The sequence below is a fragment of the Spodoptera frugiperda genome, chromosome 31 (genome assembly GCF_023101765.2).
Source record: "Spodoptera frugiperda isolate SF20-4 chromosome 31, AGI-APGP_CSIRO_Sfru_2.0, whole genome shotgun sequence".
Taxonomy (NCBI): Eukaryota; Metazoa; Arthropoda; class Insecta; order Lepidoptera; family Noctuidae; genus Spodoptera; species Spodoptera frugiperda.
The window spans coordinates 6,343,083-6,363,139 of NC_064242.1; the positions used below are offsets into that span (position 1 = coordinate 6,343,083).

The following is a 20,057-nucleotide window of genomic DNA, read 5'->3' on the forward strand; positions in this document are numbered from 1 at the left end:
ATTTATAGACGTAATTACTGAAACATTGTACCCAGTTTTTATCGTAAAAGTTCGTTTACATGACTAGTCATTACCCTATTTAAACGAACGCAACGGGTATAAATATACAGTAGCATAATTTCAGAAAAAAATAGGTAAAGCTTTAAAAAATCCAAAATGGTTGGTAATCGTGGTAATGTACACGAACGTTTGTCACGCAACAGGAACTTTTATGTAACGACTAGTGATTTATTTTATAAAATGAAGTAACAATTTCTGGCTTACCCACGGAGCCACAATTGAAAGTAATAAAATCCATTATGGAGGAAATGATTGATGATCGCCGTGTTATATTGAGTGATTGATAAGACTTCAGCCGATTACAGTAGCTGCCGAATGAGGAACAATATTTTAGCATAACTTTGCTATTTATACTCTACCCTCAGTTTCATTTCGTTGCATTTCCTATTCCAGAAAATAATAAAGAAGTTTTTGAGTGTTTAAGTTTCGTGGAAAACCGAGTTTATTAAAAGCAGTGAAAATAAACCAATGAATTTTGTATTCCAGTTTAACTGAACATTTTCGTACTATGGCGTATATAAAGAATTTGAATCTCTTGGTATAAAATATTCTCAAAGGCTTCCTGCTTTCATAGTTTGTTAGTATCAATTTCACAGAGATACTTTTAGTCGTACTCTTGCCTAAATTTTTGAGTGTAAAGTCGATTTAGTTTTACCGTAGAACAAATTGTTGCGTCACTTAAGTATAAGGAAATAATTTAAAACAACAGTTTGAAGAAGATCAATAATATTTATTACCTAAATATTATTTTCGTAGGAGAATCTGCTCTTACAACTATTATCAATACTTAAAAGTTAAACATTATAGCTAAATCTTAATACAATCTTAAAAGTTCTGCTCAAATTTTGTATTATGCGGTTCACAAAAATAGCTTCCTCATTTTTATTTTTCACATTTTGTTACAAAAATATTTAAAGTAAGTCTTAAATTTTAATACTTCCAAAATTAATTACAATGTATATACGAACTGACAAAATTGAACACGATTTATAATAAATAATATCACATGTATGTTCAGAAAGTGTCACACATCATTCGCTCTCAGAGAATTCATTCAAGTACAAAATAATAATACCGATTATTACTAAGATGTATGAGTCACATGATGTTGTTTTATTAAGTTGTTATTCTTATTTATGAAGGGCATATCAACTTTAATTACATACAATATCAACGATTTTTATGTGTATGTATCTCTGTTGTTGTTTATAAACAACAATTATGGAAAAATAATGAAAATATCGGATAAACTAGGACAGCAATTACATCGTATGAATAATTCTTAACAAATCAAAGAAATATTCTAGAGTTAAGAGCTACGCCTAATTTTAATGGAATACATCAATATTGTTCAATATAATAAAGTGTTAGACAGTTAAGGTAACCCAGTAAATAACCTACACTAAATCTATTTCCCGATACAAATATAGACTGTAATTATATTGAACTTACTGCTGCTTATCGTAACAATTTATATTCGCCGAACTACTTTGAACCACATGACAAAACCCTGTAGTAAACTAAGTCACAAGAACATACGGTTATCAGAAAACTGTTCTGCATAACTTGACATTCCCCGTGGGGTTCGTACGCTATTGTGCGTCAACACACGTGTAAACAAACGTGTATAGTATACTCCTTTATAGCTAAGACCTACGCAATAAATGTGTCCATTATACAGCGTAACTCCGCAGCGTTATAAAGTAGCTTCACATGGAGGTTGGCGACCAGAAGTTCATTTCGCGTAGTTCTGACGGTTTCGGGCGATAAGTAGTAGGTTTTGCGGGCTTGGTTGGCTGGGCCACTGGTTCTTGAGGTACATTAGTGAGAGTTTCTTTCCTCTTAGGTGCTGGGCCAAGATTTTCCACTGATTCCGCGAGATTGCCCCGCGAAACAGAGAGTACGTCAAAGCTGTCTTCCTCAGCTAACGTGGAGGTTGATGTGGCGAGGTCTTTCTTCAAACCCAGGAGGGCCATAGACAACCACGAGCGTGGCGCATTTCCATCCTCCACTGGTTCGTACGGCGATGTGAAGAAACTGTAACAAAACAAAGGATTGTGTTATTTTGGTCGACGTTTTTATTAATGGAGGTTAATCGTATACTAATGGAAATAAAACATTAATAGAAGATTAGCGTCGATTTGACCTTTGTTTATCACATAATTGATCAGATTGTTTCTTTATTTCTGATTACACACGAAAATTAGATTTTATCAGTACACATTACCACTAATGCAGCAATCCTTGGACTAAAATACTAGTAGAAAACTAAAACAAGAAGCGTAATATTGTTTAATGACGAAAGTTTAAGAGAGTAAAGAACAGCTTTTTACAAAAAGAGATAGTCTTCTCTAATATACTTTAAATAGCCGCCGGCTGACCTACTTGCAAACAGCTCTTCAAGATATTTCGTTGTTAAAGTATGCCATTGCCATAATAGATAAGCCATGATTTGCTTTGTAGTTGATACCATAAATCTTGGTTTAGAATGAACATTCTTTGACTAAAATATTACGATTAATTGTGAAGTGCATGCGACATGGAAATGAAACGCAGTATCCGACACGTTATTTCTTTCGTAATAGTCGTTATCTCTGAATTTATTAGTGCGAGTACATTCGCATGCGAAATTCATCATTAAAAGTCGACATAACCTTGAAAGTAATCAGATAACTAACAATCGAGTATTGTAAAGTTCATAGGACAATATGTACTGTGACAAGACAGTGTAAACAGATATATTTCTGCAGATATAAGTTCAGTATAAAGTATACAACGTCTGCGAAAACCGGTTCTATCTAGACCTAGACGGCATACAGTAATTAACATAACCAGAACAACAGCTAGGATGTATTGGAATAAGACACTTGACAAATATCCTGTATAAAAAACATTGTCGTTTAACTGGCCTTCAATCTAAATACCAACTAGTTGGAATGGGAAGCAAAATTTAGAATGCCTTTTTCAATATTATCTTAGATCATACAGAGATAAATATTCATAGACAATATATAATTGCCGATTTCTTATTCAGTTTATTTTTCAGTAGTCGAAATGTTTTGCAAAAGCTAAAATTTTTATGAGAAACATCCCTAAAGTAGGCAGCCTACTAAACCCAAAGTATGATATAAACAGATAGACACGTACCGGTTGCCGTTCATCCTCCTACGGCTTGTTGGGCTGCCTGGCGGTGAGTGTGCGGGGGTGGCGGGCAGGCTCTTACTGCCGCGGCGGTGCATCAGGTTGTACTGGTGCAGTTCGGGGGCCACGGCGTGGTCCTCCTCGGGCGATGCCACCGTGAACCCTCGCGACGACTTCGACGATATTATCTGATGCGCTACCTAAAATAAAAATGATATTATGTTTAGTTTTACAAATAATATAACTTATTGGTTCAATGTTACTAATACTCCTGCTATGCTCGTATATCTTTGGGATTTAAGTTAACAGTCTATTGACTTACTTAAAAAGTGTTTGACTAAAAAACCTAAGACTAAAAAATGCGTAAATTGATAAAATACAAAACACCTATGTTATTAGATAGGTTGAATGGGTGACGATAGTGTGAAAGAGGGACCACAAAGATGAGAATATTTCGCACCCTATATGTGTTACTGTGTAGTGTTCGATATAATATGCAATCATGTTTACTTGTCAGTGCAACGCTACGCCATAGTTTAAATAACATAGTATAAATAAGCAAATCAAAACTGATCAGCTACAAAATGATGTAACAACTGCGAATATTACTACGACTAAATAAGTGGGTGGCTGATAACAGCTAATTAAAAACATTCGTTGCTAATCAGGCACTAGTACAGGACGCGTTATCAAACTGTTCGCGTGATACGAAGAGGTGCACAGACCCGACAGATTAAAATATTATCAACGCGAAAGTCGACAAAGTTGTTTCTGTGTACTGCGTTTTAATAAGCAAAATATCAATTGCACAAACATCCGTGTAAGCCGTGCAATATTTTCTTTCCAGTAACTAGTTGTGGCGTCAGGATGTAAACTAAATAGCTAATCATGAAAGTCAACAAACTATAGATAACAGCCATGTTGACTCGGAATTTCCAACTTGTACACATCATAATAATGGAGGCTTAAGTCGGTCCCACTCGGTGTTTGTGTAAAATACTCAAGTTATATTGCGCATTTTCAATAAATAAAATCAACAATCGACAACTGTCCATACCAATACAAAATAAATTATAAATAAACCGATAAGTATTATGCATTTAGTATTGCCCAAATGTTAAGAATGTTTGTATAAACACGTCACATAATTTGCCGCTCTGCTATTGGCTACATACCTTGACAATCGAGTTGCCGCAAGCCGCGCCCTCGCCTTTGAATCCGTCGTCTGTCCCCGCAGGCTTTGGCTTTGAAGTTACAGAGTTAACTGAAAATAACCAAATACAATCAATACCATTTATAATGCAGGGTGCTATTACTAATATTACATTGTGTCACTTCTTCCATGTACTAATGAGAACACTTAATGGAGTCACCATTGTCTAAACGAAAGTCATTACTTATGACATCATTACCAAATGAGTATATTACATGACTAATCTATACTTAATAAACAATAAATTTATTAGTAGTTAATGCTATTGGTCCCACGTCGAATCTTTTAATTAATATTTTTCATAATTTACAACGATTTCACTAATCATTCGATTCCATTGAAACACATGTACCTGCCGTTTACCGGACAATGTCATTGCCACGCATTAACCTTTTGAAATATACAAAGTGGTCTTACCTGCTGTATTGATTGGTGCAATGCCGTGGAGCACGTCTTGGCACGGTTTCGTGTGCTTCGACCAATCTTTCTCCTTGACTATGTTGAAAGCTGAGGCGGCTTTAACTTCGTTGGTTGGTTCAGCGAACACCTTTGGAGCGTCTTGATTGAGTCTCGGTTTTCCGAACAATACGTCGGTCCTGGGGTATCTGATGTAGAAGAATGAGTCCTCTGGAGCTGGCGGCGATCCCGCGAAAGGTTCAAACTCTCTGCAAATGAAACAATTATGAATTAGTACTACATACAACATAACTTATCCGATTAGATAACAAATAAGAATTGTACCATAACAAACATGTTATAATACAACAATGGACATTTATTGTTTAACTGTTAGATATTATTGTCGGTCAATCTGAAGGTAAGGCGTCGACACTCACGATAAGATGTTGTTGAACTGAGCCACCATATTCCTCTTTCTGTACATTGTTACAAATTATAATATTATTGGTATTAAACGAGTAGTTAATCCACACAACACTTGCTACGGTATCACAGAATTGTAAATTAAATTATCGCAGAGAAATTGAAGAACAAGTGGAAGAGATGGCGTTATTCAGACGATAACAAAATAACTAAAAGGCTACACACAAGTTTTCCTTTTTATATACCCTAGAGATAGCACATGAGTTCACGATAAGCACACAGCGACTGGCTACGTCACTTTGAAAATAAGTGTAATAAATAACAAGCCGACGTGACGCCACGATAAAAGCAACCAATGAGAACGACTGATTAGCACACTCCCTCTTTTAAAAGAACGTTATTATCATGGAGAATGGCGTTGTGTAGTTGTCGATGCCAGTACCAGAATCTAAGAATAGCACAGTTCGTAGCTACGTACACACACACCAACACCTACGTATGAAATGTTGATCTTGTGTAGATTTCTACAAATCTTGTTTTCATGACGATGTCATTAACATTTAAATGCAAAGAATACGAAAGACAACTTAAAATAGAAGTGGGCACGGCGGGACTGTGACGCTAGCCAATATCCGGCAAACTCAAACTACATCTGTACCATTCTGCTACAACCAGACATGACTGAAGAAGACATTTAGGTAGATATACGAGACAATATCTGGGGTAACAATAATAAGATTTTCCTCACAACATTTTAATATGTCAATGAACCCTTGACTGTCAACCTTTGCCAAAAAACGCAGGGCCTCTCGCCAATAAAGGCTAAAATACAACACCAAATATTTAGTTCACAGGCCGACAACTTTGCTCGGTGGAACGATAAAATAAGAAAATATGCAAAAAAATTAAGTATTATCTCAATAGTGATAACGTAAAATCATAACAAAATATATAAGTACTTGATAATACAATTTAGTTCAAATCTAGTGGCTGTAAAAAAGGCAATGTATCTTCATAACAATGTTATTATAACACAAAAACAGATAACGCTATACGTGTGGGCGAGATTACAAGAATAAGTAGGTATGTAAAGTCTTAAAAACATTGACATTGCGATTAAAAAGTCAATGGAATGAATTAAACACTCTTGATAATCAGAATCTTGGGCTATAGACTAGCGGCTGTCTAAAATATAGAGCGTAGATTTAAGTTACATTTTTCTTTTATCTGAATAATCTTACGACACTGGTTAGGGTGCCTAGTCAATCCAGGGGTCTTTAAAAATAAAAATAAAAAATAATGATGCCTAGGGTTTGTGAAAATAATAGAAAACAAACAGCTTTTTCTTTTCTTTCTCAATAAATCATTGTATCTATCGGACAAACCCTGATATTATGATAACGATAACATATTTATATTTTCGTGACAATGACAAAAAAGTATGACATCATGTACATCCGAACCTACAAGTGAAAGAAATGGAAATTCCAAAAAAAAATTTGCAAAACCTAATAACCGCTGCTAAATGAGCTAAATTATACCTAATTTCTTAATCACAGAATTATTATCTGATAGATTGTTTAGCCGCTGAACAAATAAAAGCTTGAACGTGGCACCATTAGAGCGCACAAGCGACATCTACTATAAACAGTATTTATATTTTCTTGTATATCAAAAATATTATTTACTCTGGTTTTACACCATCGAAAAGTTATCAAAAAGCTGTGACGTTTGTAAACAGGCTATGGTGAGTATAATTCGTGATTAACTTTTCATAGAACGATTGACCTTTTCTCAAATAGATTGAGGTCGGCGTCGGCATCATTCCGATTCGATTGAATGTCTCATTGCGTCATTTATGTTTAGTTTTAAACTATTCATATTAACGACTAAAACAAATTAGAATTGTCCGTGTAAAGGTAAGGTTAACCTTAACCCATAAGTACAATGGCATTGGAAAATTGTGAAACCAAAATGAATGCAGTGAATGCCTGTACAATTAAAAATCGTTTTCCCATAATTACTCTAAGTGTGTGCTGAACTGTTTATAAACTTCATTCAAGTGTCACCTCGTGGAATATTTCCGATATTGTAACAAACATAATATTTATAATTACTTACTTCTTACTTACGGACACTGACTGCATTGCATTCATAACAATTTTATAAGTTGCATGACATAAAATGACAAATAGGTTGAGTTGAGCATTATTTCGCTAAAACAATAAATTTTGAGTGACTTTTGTGTTTGAATGTACTAACCACCTGCATGTAACATAAGGCGACTTTATCGAAAAGATTGATCGTTTCACGTCACAGCTATTTATTACCAAATATTTACTTATATGCCAAGAATCCAAATAACGTGGGTTTTGTTGTGGAGGGAGATTAAAATGTCATTGTAAAATTACAATTAACGAAGCATTTAACTAATTGCAGGTTTAATGAGCATGATCATGAAAATGGCCACTTGTCGTTAAAGCAACTTAAACGTATTTGTTTACGTATGTTACTGTTGACTACATGCATTGATGTTGACCCCACAGCCATTGACTTCAGTGTTTGTAAAACAAATTTCCTACGTTTTGTTATGAACTTCTATTGATTTTATAATGAAAATAGACCAAGTGACGTCAATGCAAAGTTATATTCTATTTCTTAATAAGTGTTAAATATTCTAGCCAGCTACTTTGTTTGCACACACGACACAATAACAAAGATAAATTATTCAAATATTGCAAGTGCATAGGTATAACCGAAGATGTAGAATATTCTGGACCTGAATGTATTTGATGTTAAGATTGAATAAATATAGAACTAAAATCTTATTGACATTGAACATAAGATTAGGTTAAGTTTGCCATTTTAATTCAATATTGTTTTGTTAATCATTTTCATAAACAAGTATTTTTTCAGAAACCTAAAATATTGTTACTTATATTTAAAAAAAATATATAGATACAGTTTTGTGATGACAACATTGAATCTCAAAATAAATATCGTGCACAATGCACATAATATACTTAAGTAAAGATACTATGAAAAAATGTACATATTTCAGAAACTAATACATGTAGTTATTCAAAGTATTTCTCATTACTGTACCTACTCATAATACTTACGTACTTTAAGTATATAATGGAGGTCAACAAGCCAATTATGTTCACAGGTCATTTGTAGGATAGTATCTACGTAGTCTACCAACTATTTGGATACCTACCTTCTTTTTATTATAATAAATAATGCCATTATTCGAGAACGTTCTTTCGACTATTTTTCCAGTGTCAATTTTTATTTATTGAGTTTCTATTCTTTTTTTCATTCATCCTTCTCTGTCCGTAATGAATGCAAGGCAATTAATAAATGTCATTGGAAGTATACCAATTCAGAAATAATTTTGTTTGTACCTGGTACCTGCCTGGTCCCTGTGTGAAACTGAATCAAGTTTTTTTGTACCACAACGGCATAGGTTAACCAGGGCAAGTCACAAACACAAACAAGTGAAACAGGTATGTCAATGACGTAGAGACAAGCCCCCGCGACCAGGTATTATTGAGAAATCAAAACAAGTTATTGCTATAAGCAGAAGTGCTAACATTTATGCAAATAATCGTGCTTCAGCAATCTGCGATCAACGATGACGAGAACTAAACACATTGATTAGATAACTGCAGAATATTGTTCAAATTCACCTTTTGGTCATTTTATTTAAAAGAAAGTGACGCGTACAGTATAACAAATGCGACTACATAAATGTTACGACATACAACTAGACGTTAAAAGTAATTAAGCATGGATTTATGTTACACGCGAAGGGCATTCATTGGTCATAGTATCCATACCTAAGTACTTAAGAAATCTTCGACCTCAAGTTTCTGTTTTATACAGACGATGAAACTCACCTAGTTAACATAAAATATTAATAACGTTATCAAACCTTATCGGAACCGCGTCTAGCTGTGAAGCCGCTATATCGAATAGTATAATAGCAGTAGTACCCGGTAGCACAGAATTCGATTTTTACGCTATCTATAGAACACATTGACGACTTCGATAACAAACGCCTAAACAAGGGATTTCCTGGTGCCGTCGAATGTAAGAAACCTGTAGTAACATTGTGATTGTTTTTGGTTTTGTTTTTACAATGATATTTAGTGGCATATTTCGAAATACAATACATATTTAACACAAAACTACAATTTCACACCAGACTTTCAGTCTTGGTTGATTGCCAAATCTAATTTTAACAGACTAGGTACCTTTCTGATCCTGTATCTGCATTCTCTAATTCTCTAATTAAATAGCTGAATAGTTTGTTTTGTGGAATGCAATTATTTTCGCAAATCGTTAGAATTTTCTACTATTCTAGATAGTCATGTTCCATAGTGCCATCTATCAGACATCATCACATCTCAAAATCCCTTTTCTTTCATTCTGTTTCTACAACACTATATGTAATTATTTATGTAGAAAGCAATCTCATATGAATATATCTGTGTGACGTCATATCTTATCACACGCCGGCTACATTCAATTTCATGCGCTTAGAAACAGTTAAGCTCCTTAAAGAAATTACGAAATATACGAATTTATACTTTTATCAATGGGCAATCGGAGATTTATGCTATTTAGACTTTATTATGATATATTGCTGCATGTGATTACTTATTAAGAGATAAAAAAATTACAACTTTGGAAAAGAAAAACAGACTGTAACTTAGAAGGACTGGATGCCATTGTAGTGGTGATAGAAGAGTAGTGAGTGAAAAGTAAAGTATTAATTGAATGCATGCTTTATACTACATTTATAACTATAACTAATCAACAAACTTTTAGAAATAATGCAAAACCTTCCTTACTTGGCTTAAGAATTAGGAACATGATATAGCATTCTAAGAATGTTTATAATCTACGTGCACGTGTTCCGACCGCAAGACCGGTTCGCGCAAAACGAACGCAAAGAGAATGTAATCTTATTTCTAAGGCAATAGAACATTCTACTAATTACCCAGCAAAACTATTTTGAGCGTGCCAAATACGCAGTTGTGCATTCATTATACATTTTAGTACAGTTATTGCATACACACAAGGCTATAAACAATACACAAACAACTAGTAAAAAATCTTAAATAAAGCAAAATCTCAGAATTACGATAAACTGCTTTATGACTTCTACATAAATACTAACCACAATTTAACCAAGCACAATTCAGAACAATATGACCACTCTGCCAAAATGGCAACAAATCAACAAAAGCTGTTAGTCAACAAAACATATTATCCATTACTAATGTCTAATCCATGGTACTCAAGGATAAAGAGCTTTGGCATAGTGTCTATATTCTGCAAGCATTTATTTTGCAGATCATGATTCCAAATAATTCCTGACCGATTTTCTATAGTTATTATTTGCTTCAAAAACACTAGTAAGTAATTACCAAATCAGTGCAATACTCGAGAAAAAAATGTGCAGTAAGCAAACTATAAAATGGATATTAAATTACAAGAAGTACTCACTTGGCTGGTTTACTTTTCATCCAAGCAGGAAGTGTGAATCCATCCTTAATCTCAGGGTCACTTGACGCCATTATAATGTCAGAATAATAAAAAAGGGGAAAAAGTTAATAAATTCACTTAATTACAGAGAATAAAAAGACAACTGTCTTGAACATAAACTAGAAACTGAATGATGTTTTATCTTGAGCAGAAATGATAAGATTGTTTCAGTTGGCAATAACATATGACAACATTACGAAACAAGAAAAAATATTGAAGATTTGACTTTAATAATAACAAGAAATTATTAAACTAAATGAATTAACTAAGTAGTGCTCAAGACACCTGGGGTTCACTAGACTTCATTAAAAGAGAAGATGAAGCCATCTGAAACAAAAAATGGCATCATTTTATTCAAATAAAATCTTTGAAGACTTATTTTCTTAGTTACTACTGTTAAATTAATACCATGAGAAGATTTAGAAGAATCCAGTGAAAGTATTTTGTTTCATGTTATTTTTATAAACCACACTGAACCAATATTATTGTCTTAAAGTTAAACACACCTTGGCCTGGATGCTCAGAACTCACAAGAGCGACACAAACAAATGTTAACATGTGACTAAACTCAGTATGCATTACATTTTCCTTGTATTTATTTGTTAGCACAGCTCTTTTATGTCTATCAATATAATCCCACTCATAATTTAGTCACATGCAATACAGAACTGAATTTCAAACAATGAAAGTACTATGTGTAACTAATAGCTTGTAGGTTACACATTGGACATACAGGCTTAAATGTGGGCCTCGATTATATTTACAAACAACCTGCACCACTACAATAGACAATACAATTTTAAGTAATGAACCAAATAAACAGTTTTCTTTTGAACTTATCTTTGGAATTGCAAATGCAAACAAGAAGTAAAATTGTGTTATTTAAAAAGACCACATGCAAACAATGAACATTTAGTGTAGCATCTTTTAAATTATTTTGATATAATATTGCCACTTTCCTGTTTAGATTCACTCGTTATTTTAAACCTACATGCAACTACATAAAGTTTCAATGTACATAAAGACCCATATCAAAATATTGCCACATTTCCTCATTGTGACACAGAGTTTACATGAACAATTGATTATTTTTTACCTATGTCCATTGCATTAGAAGCCCCTATGCAATTGGTAGGTAGTACATTGCATAACTGCAACGTATGTACATCAATATAATACACATCCATCACGAGGCAAACCCACGAGACGGTAATGTTAGTTTCAATGTCACGACAATCACAATCTAATTATTGGTACACGCAAAATAACACATGTTCTAGTTACCAACAAATAAATAACCACGTAGGCAATCGTCACCAACAACATTTTATAGTTATTAGATAGATGAAACTAAGTATTTACATTATAATAACCAAGCATTTAACGTAAATGTTTATAAATAAAAGATATTAGATGATGTAAAATATACCCGAACCACCAAGATGAACATTTGTTACACCACGGAATGCATTTATCTCTAAATATATCAATACCACTGTTATATTACATTAAAGATTTATATTATTAAGTATAAAAAATATATTACTTACAGTTTCAAGAATAATTTCTGAGGCACAAATGATATTCAGCATTCTAACGAGTTTATGAAACACCCAATGTACGAGAGAGACTAACAAATAAAACAAAGACAATTCAATATGGCAACCTAACCTGGCATTTTAGAAATGCCATAGACAAAGAGCTACTCACAGACTAAAAGACCAACTACATACAGAACAAAACTAGTAATACATGAAAAATTATATTAATCAAAATGAGTTATTATAATATGTATATAGGAAGGGTACATCTTTTTATCGGATTACAACCAGAAAAATAATCTCGATGGATTTGCTCCATCTCATCTCAATCATCATTTAGTCAGCTGATATATCAAATTGACACTGACAGCAAGTCAATTTGACATATATTTTAGGTTATATATTTGACAAATGAAATTCTTAATTTGAGATGCAATAAAAACAAACTGTTGTAACTCATAATAATACTACCTCATTAAAATTTTTAAGAATTCTCCATGATGTCTAACGAGGAACCCACTGACCTGGATTGGGTGCAGCTCCGTAAAGAGATGGGAGCGCACCAGCATGTCGAAACAACTAGTGAAAAATTCGGAAGAAAATTTTCTGAGAATCCTTTCGTTCCTATCGGTATGATCGTAGAGCATTTTAGTTGAAAATTTATCACATTCATATAATCTCTATGCTGTATTCCAATGTATTTATCCTCTTGGAAATGAACTTTCATAGTAGCTATTTACAAGATACTTATGCAATAGCTTAAAATATGATAACCAGATTATTGCTCAATATTTTTTCATGCAATAGAGATAATGAAACATCAGACAAAGTTATGGCGCCAATGTTAATTAAAAACCAACAAAAATATATTGTCACTTTCCAGGGTGTTTTGCCACAGCAGGAGCTCTGTCATATGGACTTTGGAGCTTCAGAACAGGGCGCAAAAAGATGTCTCAGCAAATGATGCGACTCAGAATAGTCGCACAAGGATTTACAATCACTGCTTTAGTTGTTGGTGTCATGATGACGACCGGGAAAAGTCTAACAAAGTAGTTGCTGCGATTCATTTGATATTATTGATTTTACAATTTTCAATAAGACACAATGGATATTTAAGTAGTATTTTTATTAAATAGAATAATCTCACTTGAGGTATTTTTAATATATGTCATCATAGTATATTAGCATGTTGAGTATTCAACACACTAAAATGTACAACACACATATTTTTAGTCAATGTTTTAGGAGTTTGTAAATAAAAACGATAAGGTTCTTGTTTTTTGCTGGTTGTTGCATAATAATTGATTAATTTATTCATATTGCCCAGCTCTAAAAATTGTAAATTAAGTAGTAAAAACATTATAATGATTTAATTTGTAAATGTTTCATGCTTCTTTTTGCTTTTAAAGTTTTAATCTACCATCTAGATATAATCATGGGAGTATATTTTTATAGTAATATAAGCTTCTTTCAAATTCAGCATAATAAAATGTAGACCATAATGTTTTTCCTATTAATCACCCCAAATTTATAGCATTGTCTGTATTTTTCAAAGGACATGTAGAAAATATCATACTTTTATTTAATATTCTTAGATTTTAAAGATAAGAGAGAGATTAGACCACACATCAACCAAGACAAAATACTTGGTTAAAAACTGCATACTATAGTACTTGTACATCAGAGTTGCTAGTAGTATGCTTAAAGTTTCCTTACTATGCTTACTACTTGAGTAAAACAGTTTAATGTCTTCCCTAGCCACTTGACCGAGGTCTTTTGTGGATTAAAATCCCATACATTCCATAAAAATAAAAAATTACCACAAAGTTGTAATACTACTGAATATAAGACTAACTGCTTGCTGAAAATAAAGCCGTTGCTTTTGCTTGAAAAGATGCTGCCGTCTTCATAGTACTCAAATAAGTACACCAAAATTGACTAATAATTTTTCTGTACTTATTTTTGTGCCAAATGACCAGTATTCAAAACTTAAAAAAGCGCTGTGAGGCGGATCGATCGTAGACTATTCATTCATTTTTCATAATTCATTCATTTCACTGTCATGTAAAAGGTTCATGTCAGACAGTAAAAGTTCAATGGGTTCAATCAATCAATTATTTTTGTTTTTGTTGACGCTCTCCCACTCAGTTCCTATTATTTTTACACATTAAAAACATGAAGATAGTCATTATTTTAGAAACAACTAGATGATATAAATTGCTCTGTATTGGACAGTGTATTTAGAAAATATATTAATTTATCAGAAATACCCACCTACCTAATAATGAATGGGTTTATAGCTGTGCATTGTGGTAATTTATTTTTTTACGATAAAAGACGTAAATTAAAATAGATCGGATAATATGTTGTAACCATTACCGTAATCTAGTAGCTACTAAGTTCTACAACAAATTTCAGGTGCTGGTTATCACAGTGATACATTGAAAAAGGAATATCAAAAAACTTGTTATCTAGCATGCAGGAAAGCTGCCACTGCCCTCCAGCAAGGTGGTAACGCCGTAGATGCGGTAGAGAAGGCCATAATAGGTTAGTATTTTCTATTGATTTTTCATACCCTTCATTCCTATTGGTATTGAAATCTATATGAAAATAACAGTTTATGAGTGACTAATTAACTTACCTGCCTGCCCATCAATTTATTCTCAATTATTATCCTATCGTTTTGTTATTATTCCAGAATTAGAAAATAGTCCACTAACTAATGCTGGCTATGGATCAAACCTAAGTTGGAATGGCACTGTAGAATGTGATGCTTCTCTCATGAATGGTCAAACATTGCATTTTGGAGCCTGTGGAGCTGTTTCGAATGTATGGAATCCAATCACATTAGCCAAACAGTTGTGCATAAAACAATGTGATAATTTGTCTTTGGGTCGAGTCCCTCCTTGCATTCTTACTGGACATGGAGCTCGTTCTTGGGCACAAAGACTGGGACTAGAAATTGTAGAAGATCACAAAATGGTCTCAGCACGCGCATTTCGAAACTATAAACATTGTAAAAGAAAGCTGAAAAGATATTCCATACAAAATGATATTAAATTTAGTCCTCTAGACACAGTTGGGGCAATTTGTGTGGATTCTAATGGTATTGTAGCTTCTGGAGCTAGTTCTGGTGGTGTTTCGTTGAAGCATGAAGGCAGAGTTGGCCAGGCTGCATCTTTTGGCAGTGGAGTTTGGGCAGTAATGAGCAGGGACGGCACTAAACCTTCAGTGGCCTCTTGCACCTCTGGATGTGGGGAACATTTGATCAGAACACAGCTGGCTAAAAATTCTGCAGAAAGTTTGCTTGACCCTTCTCCAGTATTAGGACTTGACAAATGTTTGAAAGAAAATTTCCTACAGTCACCTTTTTTATGGGATGTCCCCGATAGGCTCGGTGGAACCTTAGCTTTGAAATTTGATGCACTGAATGGAGAAGGAGAATTACTTTGGGGGCACACTACAAAAACAATGTGTATTGGATACATGTCAACTGAAAGTGACAGACCAAAGGTATTGTATAGACTATTTTTCAGGTTTTGAAATTGTGAACAATGTTTTTCCAAACCAAACACATTATTTTCATGATTATAATGTTTTAATTTTGTAAATTTTCAGTGCATAATTTCTTATCTGCCACAAAAAGTGGAACCAGGCCAGAAGGCAGTTGTATCAGGACAGTCATTCAAACTGTCCATGCAGCCCTGTCCTGTACAGTGGGAGGTAAAAGCAGAGTCTGGTTGTAATGGATCTCTTCTAGAATAATGTAATATATTTAGATGTAAGCACAAATAAATAAAATGTGTGAAGTGCAGTTGGAAAATAAAGTTCATAGTACCATGTGGTTTTTTATTTAATCATTCACTCTACACTGGCAGATGTTATCTTCAGTAAGGACAATATAAAGTTAATAAATAATAATTTTATTGAGTTTATTTTGTATTTGTCCTAATATTTCAAAGAAAACACAATACAATGTTTAATAAGAACTGTATTCGAGAAGTTAAATGTGTGTGCTAAAATATAAATTCGGTGAGAGGCATTTATTAAGTACCTTACTATAATAAAAGTAAATTACAAATAATATCAAAAAAATGGAGTTAAAATCATAAGTCATTGTATGTCCATGGAGAAATAAATCAGTACATTTTTGTGCTTCACCTAAATTAGGAAAAAATAGCCTTTACTTCAATTATTACCAAATAATTTGGAAGTCAGACATTTTTTGTCAAAAGCTGTTTATCAAATAAATATTATAATCACACTTTAAACAATTTTCTGCAATGATTTCATCACAGTGATGAAAAGCACCATCTTTAGTACCAATAAACAAGTATATTATTAACATTCGATTAAATCAAATTATGGGGCATCAAAAGGCACTAGTCTACAACAATAATGTACTTGCTGCTATTTAATAACTGTTTCAGAGGTCCACTGCTAAGTATATTTCTATGAAAAACAAATATACATCATCCAATTTATAATGAATTGAATAAGAGAAAGATTTACAAAGTTTTTTTTAGTTGTTAACACAATAAACTTAATCTACCTATTTATGATCGCAAAGTACCTACGACAATGCAACATAAGCTGTCATATTACGTTTGTTTGTACTGGAACAAAATGTGTAATGAAATATTAATAAAGATTACTGTAACTGTAATAATATCATTAACTTCTTATTAAAAGAAACTAGAGATAAACATACAAAATAGGTACACTAAGTACTTGTACAATAATAACATACAAATAAAATATATTTGTACATAAGTGCTTGACACACAAAATATAAGTAAAGAATATCATACAATATGTACCAAAAGCTGATGGTTAACTTTATTGTGATTATTTTTATAGAATACATTATTTTGAACAATATAATCATGGTAATATAAAAGCAATGGTTTTGTCATTTTGGTACATTGCATTACATACACATGTTATGTTAGACGAGGAGTCTATAAAAAGAGAGCATTCAGTACCTATTCCATTCTCGTCACAACCATCGCTAAATTTATAAATTCTATGTACAAAATAATTTACTCCAGAAAAATAATATTCCATATTTTCGGCATTTTCAGCTTGGTACATAGTATACGGAAAGATAACCTATCAAATACATACACTGAGAAACGATAATACAATAATATTATGTATTCCAGAAGTCACAGATATCACTGGCAAGGCAATAAACTAAGAAAAACATCACAAAGTGTAGGTATTGTATTAATCAAACTACAAATTAAACTTATATTTACATGAATAAAAAAGATTTACATAAATTTTATTGATGCATCTTAATAGCCTCAAAATAAGTTTGAGTATTAATCTCAAAAAGTAAAGTAAATAAAATGTATTTAATCTAAAATAGTAAATTATTTGGTCCTGTAAAATAAAATTGATCCATACATTACATTAAAATTATTCCACTGTTAAATAGCAAGCTTTATGCTATTATGTTGTTAGTCTTTACTACACCGGTAAATCATATAAGCTAGTACTACTAACTACTGTAAACAAATTATACTAAGAAGAAATGGTCCGAAAGAGAGAAAAACAGGCTTCATTTACGTGATTCTATTTGTAGACAATTATATTTTAGAACAGCTGCCCTAAATGTTTTGTACAGTGCGTAAAGTTTAAAATAAATATCAACAAACAAAAATCTTAGTCATGTCTAGGTACCATTCATACCTTTTTCATAGAAAATAAATTAAGTTTGTACTTAATTTTATTATTTCAAAATAATTAGCTGCCTTATAAACCATGATTATTGATGCATCCAAACTATGAAACCTAATTTTACGTACTATGCTGTTTATTATTTACTGATATTCGTGTCATAGACGTTTACGTTACAGGTTTTAAAGCTAAACAGGAAATTTATTGTCACCCATATCAACAAAGTAAATGCCAACTAATACTGGTTTCAAAATAAAATAAAAAAAGTATTTTATCACATTATCAAAACATTGCCAATTTGTCTTAAGTATGTTTGCAATATTCCAACCGCGCGATCATATCGAATATCAAAATACAAGGCATCTCATCAGTCTGTAATACATTCCCAACTTCCATCCTAAATTAGTCAATAAACATTCAAAAAATACCTCATACACAACCATACTCGTACCAAATTGCCGATTCTTTCGAGTTATCCGTTTTCTCATTCCGATTTATAGACCTCCTATCATTTCTGAGATCGTCTCTTTCCGGCAAGCTCTCTTCTACTGCAGATCTCGGATGTTCAGACATTGACCTGTGTTGATCTGTGGCTGGTCGATCATTCATGCTTTGACAGGCACCATCACCAATTACAGTCGAAATTCGATTGTATACCAAGTAAGTTGGGTTTTCTTTGATAGGTGTACTTTGTGGCTTAGTATTCAGATTAGCACTAGCATCTTCATCTGCTACGTACACCGTGCGCCTGGTGCCTGCTGTGCCAAATGGTGTTGGTGTTGATGCTGCAAAAATAATTAGATCATAATCAAGCATTATTTTTAACAAAGTTAAACTATTTAAAGACTAATTATTTATAATGTACCTGCTGGTAGTCCCGTGTCGCCTTCTAGACCTTGGAAACTATTTCTATGGGTAGGTGGAACTGCTTTATGTGGTCGTCGTCTCAACGATGCTCTGATAAGCGCATCGTCACCTCCGCCGCTGTGTATCGAAGTTCCAGAAAGCCTCCGCACAAAATTACTTTCACTGGTCAATCTAGTTGAATCCAAACTTGGAATTGATCCACTCATGTCAATGTTATCCGATTTTTTCAAAAGTTTGTCATCGAACCTTCTTGTGAAACTAGAATCTATGCTGTGTCTGGGGGATTCCGCACTGGGATTTGAAGAACCTTGATCTTGATCAGAATTTTTCGATATTTTTTCTAGCTCTTGGCTACCAGGATCTGATTCACCCGATTCCGATCCAGCCAATGTAAGCTGAGATTTCGATCGACTGGCGTCTTCAATTCGTTTGTTGTTTCTTGTTGGTACTTTATTAATCAAATCTGTACCAGCTTTCCGCACCCTCTTCACAAATGACGCACCAAAGCCACGTCTTTTTGTGGTACAGTTATCCAACTTTTTGTAATGTTCCATAATTTTTTCTTCTAATTTTTCTTTTTGACGACATAAGGCATTCACTTTATCTGCAAACATTTTTTCTTCTTCATGATAATGCTGTTTATCTTTTAGTGAATGAGCAAGTAGTTCGTGATATTGAGTCAACAGTTGTGACACGTGATCCATCAAAGAACGCCTGTCTGCATCTAAACTCTTATTCATTTGAATTAACATTTCACAATGTTGGTTAGTCTTATTAATTTCTAATTCCATACTGGTTATAATCTCAACTTTTGTGTTAACTTCTCCAGAGATCTCAGTATTTCTTAATTTCAGTTGAGTAACTTCACTTCTAAGATTTCTATATTCTTCTTGCATATTTCTGTACTCATTCTTTAATCTGTCACTTGCTGTAAAGAGGTTCCTGAAGTCATCCTTGAGTTTAGAATGCTCAGCTCTAAGATTAACCAGGTTTCTGGATTCAATCTTTAAGTTTTCTCTTTCAGCTTCGAAATCTGACACCTTCTTCTCATACTGTGCTAACTTTTCTTTTAATTCCCGATTTTCAAGTTTTAGATCTCTGACAGCGATTTTAACAGGTTCTCTTTCACTGAGCAAAGTTTCATACTCAGTGTTAAGCTGTTCATGAAGTGT

The 20,057-nt window shown here is 33.1% G+C and overlaps 4 protein-coding genes across 4 annotated transcripts in view; 2 read left to right on the top strand and 2 right to left on the bottom strand.

Moving 5' to 3' along the window:
• Positions 1-769: 769 nt before the first annotated feature.
• Positions 770-11,119, bottom strand: LOC126912932 (uncharacterized; the record flags this gene model as incomplete). Its single annotated transcript, XM_050707462.1, is given in 5 exon segments — positions 770-2,097; positions 3,208-3,401; positions 4,377-4,465; positions 4,832-5,079; positions 10,754-11,119. Coding segments are annotated over 5 exon segments (930 nt in total). The 3' UTR covers positions 770-1,769.
• Positions 11,120-12,723: 1,604 nt separating this feature from the next.
• On the top strand, positions 12,724-13,479 carry LOC126912934 (HIG1 domain family member 2A, mitochondrial-like). The gene is made up of 2 exons (XM_050707464.1): positions 12,724-12,963; positions 13,217-13,479. Exons 1-2 carry the CDS (start codon positions 12,831-12,833, stop codon positions 13,384-13,386), a joined length of 303 nt encoding a protein of 100 aa, XP_050563421.1. The 5' UTR covers positions 12,724-12,830; the 3' UTR covers positions 13,387-13,479.
• An 801-nt stretch (positions 13,480-14,280) lies between these two features.
• Positions 14,281-16,173, top strand: LOC126912930 (threonine aspartase 1-like). The gene is made up of 4 exons (XM_050707460.1): positions 14,281-14,645; positions 14,752-14,880; positions 15,032-15,846; positions 15,952-16,173. Exons 1-4 carry the CDS (start codon positions 14,618-14,620, stop codon positions 16,096-16,098), a joined length of 1,119 nt encoding a protein of 372 aa, XP_050563417.1. The 5' UTR covers positions 14,281-14,617; the 3' UTR covers positions 16,099-16,173.
• A 135-nt stretch (positions 16,174-16,308) lies between these two features.
• LOC126912866 (girdin-like) overlaps positions 16,309-20,057 on the bottom strand; it is a 4,486-nt gene continuing 737 nt past the window's right edge. Inside the window, exons 2-3 of the mRNA XM_050707184.1 lie at positions 18,884-20,042; positions 16,309-18,803 (exon numbers count right to left, since the gene is read on the bottom strand). Of these exons, the coding sequence (XP_050563141.1) occupies positions 18,448-18,803; positions 18,884-20,042 (1,515 nt within the window). The 3' untranslated portion in view covers positions 16,309-18,447. The remainder of the gene's footprint in view (positions 18,804-18,883; positions 20,043-20,057) is intronic.